The following is a 14,411-nucleotide window of genomic DNA, read 5'->3' as shown; positions in this document are numbered from 1 at the left end:
AAAAGACGTTAAAAATCAGAAACTCTGACTTGCAGGGGGTGTAGTGCCAAGCCTGTGAGAGCTTTTGGATCAGACCCTCCGATGGAGTGAGCTGAGCTGGGCCACACCTGCTCAGGGGTGCGGAGCCCACAGGAGGAAGGACCTTGGCTCTTTTGGAGGATCATCAAGGGTGATTTACTTAATTGAAGCAGCTCCTTAAGGCACTTGAAATGGAATGAGTCTGAGCACAAGTCCCTGGCAATTGTCCACCCGTCAGGAGCAGTGCCCAGGCTTTTCCCAGGCAGCAGAGCCTCTCCCAGCAGTGAGGGTGCTGAGTTCAGAGGACAAGTGGGCCCTTCCTTCTCTGCTGCATCTGGCAGGAGATGTTCACACAGGCAGGTGCCCCTCCATGTGTCTGTAACAACACAAAAACACAATAAAAGGGAAGATGAGCAAGCTCTGCTCTGCTGTTGCAGACTAAGGCATTTCAGGATTTAATTATACCACAGGTATATAAATTCCGGAAACATGTTAATGCTCCCGTGATTAAAATTATAGAGGGCCTAATTGAAAAAGCATAAACTGAATTGAAGAATTCCTAATTATAGTTTGCTTTGAGGTGTTAATTTCCTCCATAATGAATGCATAATTTCTTGGAACTAGAAAATGGAGTTGCTGCACCAGTGCGTGGGATGCAGATGGAATAGAGGGATTATCATAAATGCAGCCAGCCAATTCTCAGGAATAAACCTCTGCAGCCATGATGCTCTTCTGCCTCCCCACACTTTCAGCTTTCCTTGCACAGTGGTTTTCCAAAGCAAAAGGCAGAGTTAGGAACAGTGCAGTGCAAAGGAAGGGGGAATAGGACTGGTGCCATTCAAAGCGGTCATGGTGCAAAAGGGGAAGGCAAGGAGAGAGGAGGAGCGTGGAGTATTTCTTGTGGGAAAGTCAAACAGTAGAAGAGGAGGAAATGCCAATTTCCCTTGTGGCTCACCTTGACAGATCCCTGAGGAGCTGCAGGAGCTGGTGTTGATGCAGGTTGAGGGCTTTTTTCTGCCAAAGGATACAGCCTGTGTGTAATGTTTGCTATCTTGTGAAAAATACTCCTGGTTTTGAGGGGAGTTGGTGGATTACAGCATTGTCAGACACAATCTCCCAACATTTAAATCCATCCCATTCCCACTGTGCTGGGGGTGGGAGGTGTTTATGGATGAATTTCTGCAGAGAAGTTCTTATCCTTGGGACTTTCCCACTCCCCCTGTCCTCAATTTCCCTTCATTCTGGGGCAGGAGATGTTGTACTGGAGGCACCATTTTAGATCTCTCCCTGCTATCAGAAGCATGACAGTTTTGCACTTTCTGGAAAGCAAAACATGTCCAGAAAAGGTGGAATGGAGCTTGTGGATACTCCTGCAGCTTCAGAAGCTGAAAATCACTGTTAGCCTTCCCCAGGAGAGCTCATCATCATTGTCCATTGACCACAGGGCTGGAGCAGTTACCTGACTGCATGGGCCTTGTTGAGGAATGAAGTTTATCAGAAGGCTGTAAACAGAGCAGGTTCCTCTTCTTTCCTAGTGTTTTTCTTAGCCTCTTCATTTAAAAAATATCCAGACAGACATGAAAAATAGAAGTATTTTTCTAGTGTTCTGTCTTATGAAAAGATAGCAGGTTGCTCTGTGTGGGTTTTCCCTGCATAGTCTGGTAGCTGTGGCTGTGGAAAAGGCAGAGGAAGCTTGAATTCCCAGCTAGATTACTTCTGCATCCAAATGAACCTAATTTGATGGAAGCCATTGGAGAAACCCAAATTAATTCTGACTGAGAATATATGCAAATATCCCCATCCTCTTGATCAACCTGCTGCTTTTATGAAAGCAGAAGGTGCTGGACAGTCCCAGTAAGGGTTTTCATGGTCTCTCCTTGCCCTGCAGGTTGTTCAGGAACCACTTTGGCTCTCCTTGTCCTTGAAACATCGTCCTGGTCTTAAACAAGCACTTGCTGAGGGTGGATGACAGGACCTCAGTCAGTGACGCCTGTTTAAAACAAAGCAACATTAACAAAACAGAGGTTGGGTTTGGGGGTTTTTTTGGTTTTTTTTTTTTTTTTTTTTCAGATTAAACAGATGGCAGGTGGCTCAGGAGGGAAGAGACACCTCCAAAGCCACTCACATCAGTTCCTGTTGCAGTGAAAGCTGTATCTGTCTGCACTCATCTTTAATCTGCCAACAGAAAATAGCATTGAGCTGGAGAGAGGGACTGGGCCACTTCCACTGGGGAGCAGCAGCCATTATGGCTAATCTGGGTTGCAAGCCGGGTCAGGTTTATGGAGATGGTTGTGATAATGGAACACAGAGCTTTGAAATGCCCTCCAGTTCTTTGGTTTTTTTTGTTTTGTTGTTGTTTTTTTTGTTGGTTTTTTTTTTTTGTTTTGTTTTTTGGGTTTTTTTTTGTTGTTTTTTTTTTTTCTTTTTTTTACTTTCCAGAAGATTAAATAGAGAATTTTAAGCATTTTAGAGAGTACAAGTAACATGAGATATGTACAAGTAAACAGATTCAGGAGCAGCGTTCTGGTGGGCTGGGGATGGTCTTCCTGCAAGTCTGAATCGCAGCTTCTGTCGGGTAAATGGTGCAGCTGGGGAAAATGGCCCTTCAAGTGCACAAACCCTTCGTTTTGGTCAGGGAATGCAGTTATGTTCTGGACAGCTCCTCAGGTTTTGTGTGTGTTACCACATTGCTGGTAAGGTGCTGTGGTGATGGCCAGACTTGCTTAGAGCTATTTGGGAATTATTTGGCTTTTTGGATACCTTTCCATAGCTGTCATGGCCTCTGCAGTCAGAGAAGGGTCATGGGTGGTGGAACTTCATGAGGAACTTCATTGGAAACACTGATTTTAATAGACGCGTAGGTGCACACAGGGGTGTTCAGATGTGCACATATAGAATCATAGAAGCACAGAATGATTTGGGTTGAAGGGACCTTAAAGTTCACCCATTTCCACCCCCCTGCCATGGGCAGGGACACCTTCCCCTATCCCAGGGTGCTCAGAGCTCCATTGTTTAAACCATCATTATTGGCACAATGTTGTTACTGGTGTTTGCGGCTCTGGTGCATCTTTTGTGTGGTGCAATTTGAAGACAGAGCAAGTCTCCAAACACTTCATTCCCAGCACTGTCTGCTCCTCCCTTTTCACTGCAGGTCACATCTCTGGGAATGCTCACAAGTCACATTTTCCTCCTTTTTTTCCCCAGTTTGAAAGATTTGGTAGGAGTAGCATGTGTTCAGACTGGATACTCCAGACTCCATTAGACAGGACATATTGGCTGGTGGGTGGAGGGAGGAGTATTGGACAGGAAAGTGTGGATTTGTTTACATACAACTGATACTGTGATATCAGGCAGAGTCACATTGCCCATGCCACTGTTTACATATCTGCAACAGTGGGATGATTATTATTGTACCTCAGGGGTCTGTCAGGATAAAACCTGCGCAACCCACGAAAACCATGGAGTATTTGACATTACACTGTCACTTTTTTTTACTAAAAACCCCACCTAACCACCACCAAAAACCCAAGCAACCCAAAACAAACAACCCACCACCACACACACACCTTCCAACAGAGTTTTCCTTTTTTCAGTCAGCTGTGGGAGTTGTCTGTGAGACTGCAAAGGAATTTCAGACAAAGCAGCCTGGCCCAAGACAGCGTTTGTTGGAGTGACACTGGCAGGATGCTTTTCTGCAAATACAAACATTTTGTTTGGGTTTGCTGTTTTCTCAGGCTTGACAGTGTGCACAGTTCCTGAAATAGAAGCCACTGCCTGTCCCAGGCAGCTCATCACAGCTCCTGCCCAGCACAGGCCCATCTCTCTCTCCTCTACAGGAACCATGCAGTCATTAAACATCCTCACTTTTTGCAGAGCCCGTTTCAATCACCAGAGAAATTTAACAAAGCTTGAAATTTCAGCCATAAAAGAATGCCCGTGTGGAAGGGCTGACTCCAAATGGTTTTATCCAAGTGTGAAATCGTTACCTTTTGTTTCATGAATTTCAGGGTCTCACATGGCCTGGTTGTAAATCTGGAGTACTGAGCTGAATACAAGAGTGGAAGAAAATGTGAAGAGACTTTCTTCCCAGCCTTCTTGATTATTAAATGGATTTCATTATTATTGGCTCTATCTCAGCAGGTTTTTTTCATCACAGTGGCAGTAATTACCATCTCTTCTTCCTATGCCATTTTTTACAAATTTGGCTGGATTTTTTTTTTTTTTTTGTATTCTTCAACTTCAGTGAACGTAGTAGAAGAGTTGTTTAATTTAAATGACTGTTAAAAGAACATGCAAAAATAACTCCAAAATGAAGGCTCTGGTGTGAATAACTTTGCAATATGAGAGACTATTTCCTCAAGTAGCATCACTATTATCAGCTTTATTTTTGTGAATGCTTTGCAGATGTGAGCAAGCTGATGGATGACAGTGTAGCCCAATATTCATAACAGGCTACTTTTTGAGTCTCTGAAACAGCCAAGCGCATTCCAGAAGATGACACTGTCAAACAATCTTCTTTTTTTTTCTTTCCACTATTTTTCTGCATGAAACTGTTTATTGAAAGCAAACCTTCACTTCAGCATATTGTATTCTGCATGGAGCTGTTCCAGAGTGCAATGGAAACTGTAGCAATCTTTAATTGATTTTAATGTGTTTTGAATCAGTTCTTAAATGGACAGAAAATTGCAGAACAGAGCACTGGGTCCTGTCAGTGCGTCCTAGGTGGCTGTGAAACACAGTTCATTATGGTTTGTAGATTAGCTTCAGAGCTTCTGATTAAAAATGCTATTGGAGGCACTGAGGGTGACATTTTGGAATATGTGAAGGCAGTCACTCAGTTCTCAGGGATATATTGGCACAGAAAACTTTATGAACTTGAAAGCTGTCTGGGGAGTTGACTCTTGGGTGCCTGGTCAGGAAATCCACCCTTGGAGCCCAAGGAAAGCAGTGGGTGCTCAGAGCAATGTCAGCATCAGCCTTTAGGGCAGCTACCCTTGAGTTCCTGTAAACTTTAGGGGAATGTATGCCATATAAAGCTTTTTTAGACTTGCGTTGGGTTGAATTTTTTTTACAAAATCTCCCATATGCAGATTCATGGCAGGGCTGGAGGCACACTGTGAGAAGGATCTATCTACAGTTTAATGTCACAGTTTTTTAGGGTGAACAATACAGAGTACTGATACATGGGGTACCTTTCTTCAAAATTCCCATTATTTTATTTCTTACTGCCTCTGTGGCAGAACTCAGGCTTTGATCTCTACATCTTTAAGAGGGGGAAATAAAGATGTTGAGGCTCCCCTTCTGTCTCAGTGTGCATCACTGAAGGCAGCTTGGCCATGAAACAAGCATCTGCACCCCCAATGGCTAATCTGAATTCTATGTGGGTGTCAGGCAGCACATCAAACCCTCTCCCATTGCAGTATCCCAGGAGATGGTTCCATCCTGTCAGAATTAATGTGATGAACCTCCATGGATATATACAGATATACTTACTTTGGCTCAAACAAATTTAACATGCTCACAAGTTAAATGGAATAATCAAATGATAAAAAGCTGGTGCTCAGTATCTGTAGCCAGATTCTCGTGTGTCCCACAAGGGAAAAGAAGCTGAAGAGGTTTTTGGTCTCTCTAATTATTGTACCTTTGTCCCTGTTCATGTGCTGCTGATGCCTTTTCTTTACCTCTGTGCAGCACTGACCCTTGTGGGTTGGTCAGACAGTATTTGGGGTTTATTTTCATGGGTTTGCATGGCCTTTTTGGAATAGTTGGATCTCTTCCTTCCACAGGATCTGTGTAGGAGTGGAAATTCAACGTCCATCTCCACGTCAGCTGCTACATCCCACATGGAGAGGCACAAATCTTTTCTATCCTTCTTTCATTTGCTCCTTCTTGTCCTTCATCCTTCGAATTAAAATAACCAGTAATAAGGAAACCACTACTCTCTTACTTCCTGTAGCCTATCAGAGTTATTCTGAAAGTAAAGTGTTCATCTGAGCTGGAAGTGGGAAGTTCCTGTTCTCTGTAGGATGAACAACAAAACCTGCTCGCAGTAGTCTACTAAAAAAAAAGCACTACACAATCAAGCTGTACTAATTGCCACTTATTTTTGCACCCTGGGAGAAGATAACATTGGAAATAATATATGGCTGATAATAAATTTATGTGTTAAATGAAAATACTTTGAATCTTTATATGATGTGAAGGAAAGTTTAATAACGAGATTGGTCCAGAGGGAGTACTCAGCTGCTGAAACATTGTTTCTTTTAAGCTTTAATAATTCAGGTGAGTGGATCACTGGAAGGTTACAAAGAGATGATATTGCTTTGCCTACCCTCTCATTATCAAGAGCATAGTGGAGGTTTCACCTTGTCGATGTGTCAGGATACCAAAGTGCATGGGCCAGACGTTGGATGCTTTATGGAGAGCTCTGACTCAGCTTTTGCTCCCCACTTTCCTGGGCATCCTACATTCAGCATTTGAGATTGGCCTTAATACCTAATTTGTGGACAAGTGTTGTCTCAGTCCACCCTCAAAAAGAAATCAAGATCAGGGGAAGGAGAAGACCGAGGCAAACAGAGAGATCTCCATCACAGAAATGGGCTGTGACTGGGAATGTTGATTTTTTTCCCACACTGAATAGGGAACTCATAATTTAAAGAATTAGCTTGTAGATGGTGATAAGGGCACCTTTTATTCCTCTGCAGACAACACTTGTGCTGTGGCCCATTATTGGTGCGTGCTTTTATCAGTGATTTACAGCCAAGCTGTCAAAAACTTTAAAAAGCTTCTATTAAATTGATGTGGATTTATCTATCCAAGGCCTTTGAAATTTATAAAGGAGCCCAGTTTTGGCCTCCTTTTCCAATCAGAGTGTGCAGCTGCACACAGGGCAGTCAGCTCCCCAGCCTGCTAGGAGGTCAGGCATTTGTTTTGTGGGCCAGATTTGAGAATCCCTCGAGAGCTCTCTGAAGAGCAGAGCCTGTGGATGTTTGGAAAGCAGTCCCTGGTGTTTTTTAAGAGAACAGCAGCATTATTTGGCTGCACCAAAGTGGGCTGGGGTGGCAATGGGAGCACAAAACCCCTGCTAACCACTGCCCTGCAGCACACCCACGTGTCCTTGATTGCAGGGTTTCCAAATGTGTCCTGACATTAAAAACAGGAATGCAGGAGTTAGGGTGGCTGTATCATCTTTCATTTCACTGACATTGAAGTTGTTATTTTGTGTAGGAGTTTGAATGCTCTGTTTTTGTTGTCTCTTTTAATATCATTTCTGTGTGTGACACTGACACTCGTATCCAGCTGGGTGTTGGCATTGATTCCTGCCAGGAAATTCATGTTAGCTGCTCCTGGCTGGGAGCAGAGCTTTGAAGCCTGAGATGGGGAGGGCCCCAAATCCACTGCCTACCTGGTAGATGGAATAAGAGCTATTAGAATAGTTTGGGTATCTCCTCCTTATTTTCATTGCCTGCTTGCTTTTCTTATCCTTCCCTCCAGCACCACGTTTTGGAAAACCACTGCTCCTTTTCCTTGTTTGTAATTGTCAGAATTGTCAGGGATAGCAAATTGCAAAGGGTATAGACCCTGCTCAGCCCTGAGCCAGAGCTGTGAGTGCAGCTGAAGGGCTCTTTCAGACCAAAAGGGCAGATCCTGCTCACCAAGTTTATCCTGAGGAAGTGCCCAACCACTGGGGTTTGTGGTGTATCCCACCAAGTTCCCACCTTCTGAGCAAAGTTGGATAAGTTTTACTCTTTTCAGAAATGTTGTAGTAATGCAGACGGTTTGCTAAACTTTAGGGTGGGTGATAGGACATTTGGTGCTCAGAATTCCCACAGCAATTGCAATTTCATTTGGGTGTAGGATTGGTGGGGTTTTGCTCCACCTTACAAGAGCACCTCAGTGCAGGTGTGGAAGCAGTTGCTGTGCTTGGCAGCACTTGTCTGGTTAATGCACAGAAGTTGATCTCTGAAAATGCACTAAAGGCAGGCAGGGAAATTCTGCCCTTAGGTATAAACAAAACAGGAGGAGAGGAGCATAACTCAAAAAAAACCCCCACAAAAACAAAACAAAAAAAGGGGAAAAAACCACAAACATACAAACAAAAAAAACCCTGGAACAACCAAAACAAAACAAAACAAAACAAAACAAAAAATCACGATTTAAAAAAAAAAAAAAAAAAAAAAAAGAACAGTCTGTACCAGTCTGTGTCCTTGCTGGGGTGAACTGGGAATCCTGCCCTTCTGGAGGCTCTAGACAGATCAAAACAGGAAGTGAGACCCAGAGTAACCATTTGATTAAGGGAACCAGAGCTGAGAATGATAATCTCCAGCCCAAAATTACCTTTGAGCTCAGACATGCTCTTGGCTGCTTGGCCACTGCCCTTGAGAGTAGCCTCCTGCCCAGGCTGAGAGAAGAGCAAGGCTGGAGGATGCTGCACCCCCAGCCAGGCAGTCAAGGCAAAGACGAGGATTCTGTGTCAGTCGGTGTGAGCTGGGACATCAGGGAGAAAACTGCCATGAAAGCAGCCTGTCACACCCCTAAGTGTCACCAGAGGAGGGGTTTTAGCCTCAGGGAGCAATGACAGCAGTGCTAGCTCAGATACCTGTTCCATGGAAAAGGAGCAGGAGATGAACAGGATTTTAACTTGAATGCAAATGGGACAATTGCTACACCCCAGCTGAATGTTCATGAACACACCGTTGTGCTTCCAGAGGAACCTTGATTCATTTCAAAAGAATAAACATAAAAAGTAAAATTTCAGGCCATTACAAGAGTGAGTTATCTCTGTGAAGGGAAAAGAAGTATGTTAACAGCTAAGTGGGAAGAGAAAATGTGAAAGAATAGAGGCAAAAGAGTATCTGTGTCTGGGTTCTGTATGTATCAAAACTCTTGTTCATGATAAAAAGTGTCTGTAGTGCTCTAATGATTTGGGGAAGAGTTCAGTTACCTGGCAGTTCATGTCCCTGGGAGCTTCCTCTTCTCCAAAGACAGAGTTCATGGCTTGCAGGTGGGATAACTGAGAGGGTGAGTGTCACCCTCAGGTCTGGGGAGAGAGGATGAAGGAGTTCTTGGCCTCTGTGAAGGCTGAAAGCAGATTAATATATGTCTATACATATAGATTTGTGTATGTACCTGAAGGAAACATTTTCTATGACCAGAAAATGTGAGTGTTTAGGATTGGATGAAACAGAAACCAAATGTTTTTTAGGTTAGAAGACATCTGACGAATGTCCATAAAAGTGTCAGCTATGATTTTGCACATGGCTGACAAACAAAATGACAAACTTTCCCAGTAGTGTAGATTATTATTGCCAGAGAGAAGGCTCAGAATAAGAATGTACACTCTCAGTAAAAAGTGGCCAAACCAGCCCAGTAAGAGCTGCTATTGCTGAGCTGAGGAGAGGGTTTATATTGAACAGGCTTGCAGCTCCCACGGCATCCTCAATGACAATACTTAAAAGTGTTGCTTGGAAACCTGGTTTTGTCTTTATAAAATTGTAGAATAAATATCAGAGGTCTAAAATATTTTATTAAAGGCTCTGATGAACTGTAGGAGGAAGACAGCTTTCCCAAATGCTGATGGGACATCATTAAAGGCTGCAGTCCATGCAGCTGGTGCTCCTTTTAAATTAGCAAATGCCAGTGTAAGGACAGCTTTGGTGTTGAGTAATTCATAAATTGCTCGTGCTTGTACAGATTAGCTGGGATTGTGTCTAGCAGTGGGAGCCAAATGCTTTCCAAGTGCTTCCCTGCCTGCCCCGCTCTCAGCTGAGCACGAGCCAGATCCCCACGGGCCCCACGAACTGGGAATTCAAAAGCTAAAATTCAAAAAGAGCTTCTTGGACTCCTACGTGCTGGAGGAGCCCAAACTCAGCTTCTCGCAGGAGCATTGATGAGCTATTGCTATGCTAGAAATTTCCCCGAGCAATCTCTCAGCGGCAATGAGCCGGTGAAAGGCAGGACAATGATACACTGCGGGCTGGTCCCAATCTCTAAATCGATCTCCCCTGTCTGCGGGAACAAAGGCCCAGCCTGACACAGACAGGTGAGGGCAGCGCATCTGAATAGCCTGACACCCAGGAAAATGACTGCAGCCCTATCTCTCTTTGTCAAGTGTGTGAGTGGTGTTAAACACACAGTAAAACCTGCCTGGGCTATGGCAGCATCGAACTCCAGGGCTTTGTTAGCTGCCTAAGGAGAGAAAAAAAAGGAAACCAGCAGAGTGCATTTGAATGCCTTGCAGGCTCTGAGCCTGGAATAGTAAGCTAGAAATAACAAGATTGCTATTATATATCATAATGGCCAAAAGCTTAGCAGGAATCAAAAAAGGATTACTATTTCATAGAGTCAGAGAGAATATGAGGAGTTGTTGTTTCTTGAAACAAAAGTGGATCGAGAGAGCTATAAAGCCACCTGCTCAGTACATAAACAGTCCTCGAGGGATGGAAGGTAGAAGGAGACTTGCCATTGGGAATTAGAGAATTCTACATTGCAGGATATCCCAGAAAGAGGTCACAGAATGCCAGAATGGTTTGGGTTGAAAGGAAACTCAAAGCCCAACCAATTTCAATCCTTTGCGATGGACAGGGGCATCTTCCACTATCCCAGGTTGCTCCAAGCCCTGTCCAGCCTGGCCTTGGACACTGCCAGGGATCCAGGGGCAGCCACAGCTTTTCTGGGCACCCAGTGCCAGGGCCTCCCCAGGTCCTTATGTGGACATCACGATACAAGTGAGGGCCAAAAAAAGTGATCTTCAAGATTCTTTTTGGCCTAAACAGCTTTTTGCACTCGGAAGCTGTTTCCAAAGGCACCCGACACCATTGCCACCTGCTCGTGCTCTCCTCCACTGCAGCCACCCTTTGGCTCAAGTAACAATTCATGTTTCACTTTGGTGGCTGAAGGAGAAACCATCTGCTTGCCAACATTCAGCACATTAAAAATCCGTTCTAGGCTGGATATTTTATTAGTTACTCCTTTTCCTAAAGAGTGATGTGATCGAAATCCACTCTGACTGATGCCTTGGAAGGCTGACCTGAAACAGAGACTGGACAGAGCCAGAGAATAAAGTAGATATTTATTGAAAGGCCTCCAGGATCCACTCTGGGCAGGACAGGGCCTGACCAAGGCTGCACCCAGGGTGGACCAAGAATAGTCACAAAATGGCTGACTGGTTATGAGATCTTACATTTTTATAAGTTTTGGTGTATTTGTATGTTGGGGTTTCATTGTCCAATTCCAGCTCCAGGTTGTGAGGTCCCATCCTTCTTGTTCCTCCCTTCAGCCACTCTTGTTTGTGCTGTTGGGCTGAAAGTTGTCCTTCCAGAAAAGTTGCCCAATCCAGGAAAAGGATTTGTTTTGTCTCCCTGCTCTGTGCAGAGCTGAGTGACACTGAATGTGAGCTCAGAACTGCACCCCTGGGCAGCACAGAATCTGCAAATATGAAAACTAAAGCTTAAGGCATCATGACTTTCACCAAAGTTTATCCTGATTCACTCAGTTAAACCAAGAGAGCATATGGCCAGCATCTTGCCCCCACAGTGCCTTTCAGTGGCCACTGTCCCTGCTGCTGCTGTGCCGGGAGCTGTCCTTGCTGGGTCTTCCTGACTTTGCTCTACTCTTGTCCTTTTATTGCTGGAAACATTCCTGACGTTCAAGGCTCTGGGGTCTCTAATCTCACCTTTCTGTCTCCCTCCCAGTGTCTACCAGCTGGTTGTCAAGGAGGAGAAGCTGCAGAAAGCCCGGAGAGCTGCAGACATCATCGAGTGCTTCTCTGTGCCAGTGAGCTACAAGAATGCCTCCAGTCTGGACTCCCCTCACTACTTTGCAGCTGAGCTGAAGCCCATCAACCTTCCTGTCACACAGCCCTTCACTGTGGGCGACAACAAGACCTACAACGGCTACTGGAACGCTCCTCTTTCCCCCCTCAAAAGCTACAGCATATACTTCCAGGCTCTTAGCAAGGCCAATGGAGTAAGTGCAGGGAAAACTGAGCTGCATCTGTAGGTGTGACTGTCTCTCTCTGTCCTCCTCATCATTCTCCTTCCTTCTCCATTGGATGCTGGTTTAACTTCTCCTTCTTATTACCCTCTTTCAGAAATCTGATGAAAATCTAGCAATGCCATTACTTGTCCTTCACTCAAATTTCTCTCTGATGCTCAGATACAGTGAGAAATCTGTTGAGGACCCTGATTCTGTAAAGGAACATGTTGTCATGTGATTTACTAAATGAGCTGCTTAGAATTTAGATACTTTTTTTTTATCCTTCCATAAGCATGAATGTCAGAGTAGGGGCTATTGTGCTTTTAAAAGCCATAATTGCAGTATCTTGATAGTTCAGAGTGCTTGTGATTTTGGAGGAGATGTTATGAATTTGGATTACCTTGGAGCTTGCACTTGGCCATATCATAATGCAGCACTCGTGGCTGGGAGTTTCAGCTTGAGGAAGTCAGGAACTGCAGTGGGGACTGTCTGCATGTCTGTCCTACCCCTCTGCAATCCTATATTTTTATATATCTTTACTCTGTGATATTGAGTTTAAAATGCAGACTGCACAGGAAATGTAGCCTGCCCCATCCTTAGACTCCAATGACAAATACAACAAAACACACCTCATCCCACCACAGGAAAACAGGAGGCCTCTCTTCCCTCTTCTCTTCCAGCTGAGGATAATTTGTGACCTTTTACCTCTCCTGTTTCAGGCCAGAGGCAGCCTCAGTGCATCACTTTGGCTCCCCAGCTGTTTTCCATTAATAATAACACAAGAGAATTTGTCACTCCGGCCTTGTGAAGAGTCTTAGAGCATGAACAAGGCATCACAAATCTGGGCAGCAGAGTCTGCTATTATTAGCATGTTTGCCAGTGCTTTCAGGAATTTAATTTTACCAAAGATAAATTCTCCATGATATCACCCCTGAGAGAGCAAAATTACAAAAATCAGTCAAAGGTGAACAGCACAGGCTTTAGTGCCTTTTGTACCTGAAATGCAGCTGCACGTTGCAGAGGACTGGGATGGTTTCACAGGCTGGCAGTGCCAACAAGTGTTCACAACACATCTTAGTGCTTTACACCCTTCATTTATCACCATTTTCCTGCACAGCTTCAACTGTGTGGCTGACAAGTACAAAATCTCTTCAACACTGCTGGTTTTCACCTTGGTTTCCTTTCTAGCCAATACAGTTTCCTTCCGGCAATGCTCAATTAATTCAGTTTTGGATTTGCCTTGATAAAAGAAATTGTGAATATATGTATATGTTGCTCTGTTTCTAGTTAGTTCCCCCATGTGTGATAGTTAATTGCTAGTGAATGGATCCCCAGGGAAGAAGAAACTTTATTTGCTTAAGTACAATATAATCTTGCATAAATGGGTTGAATGGATGGAAGTGTAGGCTTCTCTTGGTGTTCTGGATTCAGGCAGCACTGGTGTTCCTGCTTTTCCTGCATCTCACCCTACGTTCCAGGTGTTGAGGACTCAAAAAAAGATGACTTGCTTGGGCTGTCCTAACAGGAACAAGATTGTAAAGGGCTTTTTAAGCATAAGTTGATCAAATAGTCTTAATGCAACACTGCACAGTTCATGACAGGATGAGAAGTGTCCAGCCAGACGCAGTAAATTCCTATCTGAGAAAGCAATTTCCTCCTGTGGTAATAATTTATATTTCTACAGGATATGCTTTATATATCCTCAAAGTGTAGTGCTGTGGGTAAAAGTACAGAGGAAATGCCCAAGAGTGGAATATGGATCTTCAGAGGAGTAGCTTCTGTTCTGATCCCTTCTGTTTCTTGGTAAAATCATTAAACCTCACATTTCAAACATCAAACGTAAGGTCAGTTTGCATTCACTCTTTTGCAGCTGTAAATAGCAGGTTTTTGTTCAATTCCCAGAATTATTTGCGGGTATCATTTATATTTAAGAGTTCTGGGTTTTCACTTGTCTGTAACCTGAGCAGCTCTGGCTGGTCTTGGAAAATCCTACAAATAATTATGGCCGCAACATGGCATTTCCATCCCTGGAAGTGTCCAAGTCCAGGTTGGATGGAATTTGGAGCAACCTGGGACAGTGGAAGGTGTCCCTGCCCATGGCAGGGCATTGGAACTGGATGAGCTTTAAGATCACTTCCAACCCAAACCATTCCATGATTTTTGATAAGGTGCATCTGCAAAAAACCTGCAACAGTAACAATTTAGTGTGGTTGAAGTAGAGCCTTATGTTCCCTTACACATGAAAAAAATTAACAGAACATTGCCACTCATTTTTTTCATTAGAATATTCTATAGTTTCATTAATCACTGATGGTTGTGGAATGATAAAATTTCTTTCCACACCTGGAAGCTGCAATGAGAAGCCTTCATGCAGTGAACCAGAACATCTTCCTTTGGAAACAGAGGGCTCTGGGGAG

The 14,411-nt window shown here is 44.0% G+C and overlaps 1 protein-coding gene across 5 annotated transcripts in view; it reads left to right on the top strand.

Annotated features, from left to right (window-relative positions):
- PTPRT (protein tyrosine phosphatase receptor type T) overlaps positions 1–14,411 on the top strand; it is a 339,897-nt gene that overhangs the window by 226,979 nt on the left and 98,507 nt on the right. For all 5 annotated transcript variants that reach the window (XM_066198774.1, XM_066198773.1, XM_066198770.1 and 2 more), the window contains exon 13: positions 11,712–11,985. In XM_066198774.1, coding sequence (XP_066054871.1) covers positions 11,712–11,985 — 274 coding nt within the window. The remainder of the gene's footprint in view (positions 1–11,711; positions 11,986–14,411) is intronic.

Source organism: Chamaea fasciata, unplaced genomic scaffold (assembly GCF_029207755.1).
Source record: "Chamaea fasciata isolate MVZ Bird 193981 ecotype frontalis unplaced genomic scaffold, bChaFas1.0.hap1 SCAF_17, whole genome shotgun sequence".
Classification (NCBI taxonomy): Eukaryota; Metazoa; Chordata; class Aves; order Passeriformes; family Sylviidae; genus Chamaea; species Chamaea fasciata.
This window is presented reverse-complemented; position numbering and strand designations above follow the sequence as displayed.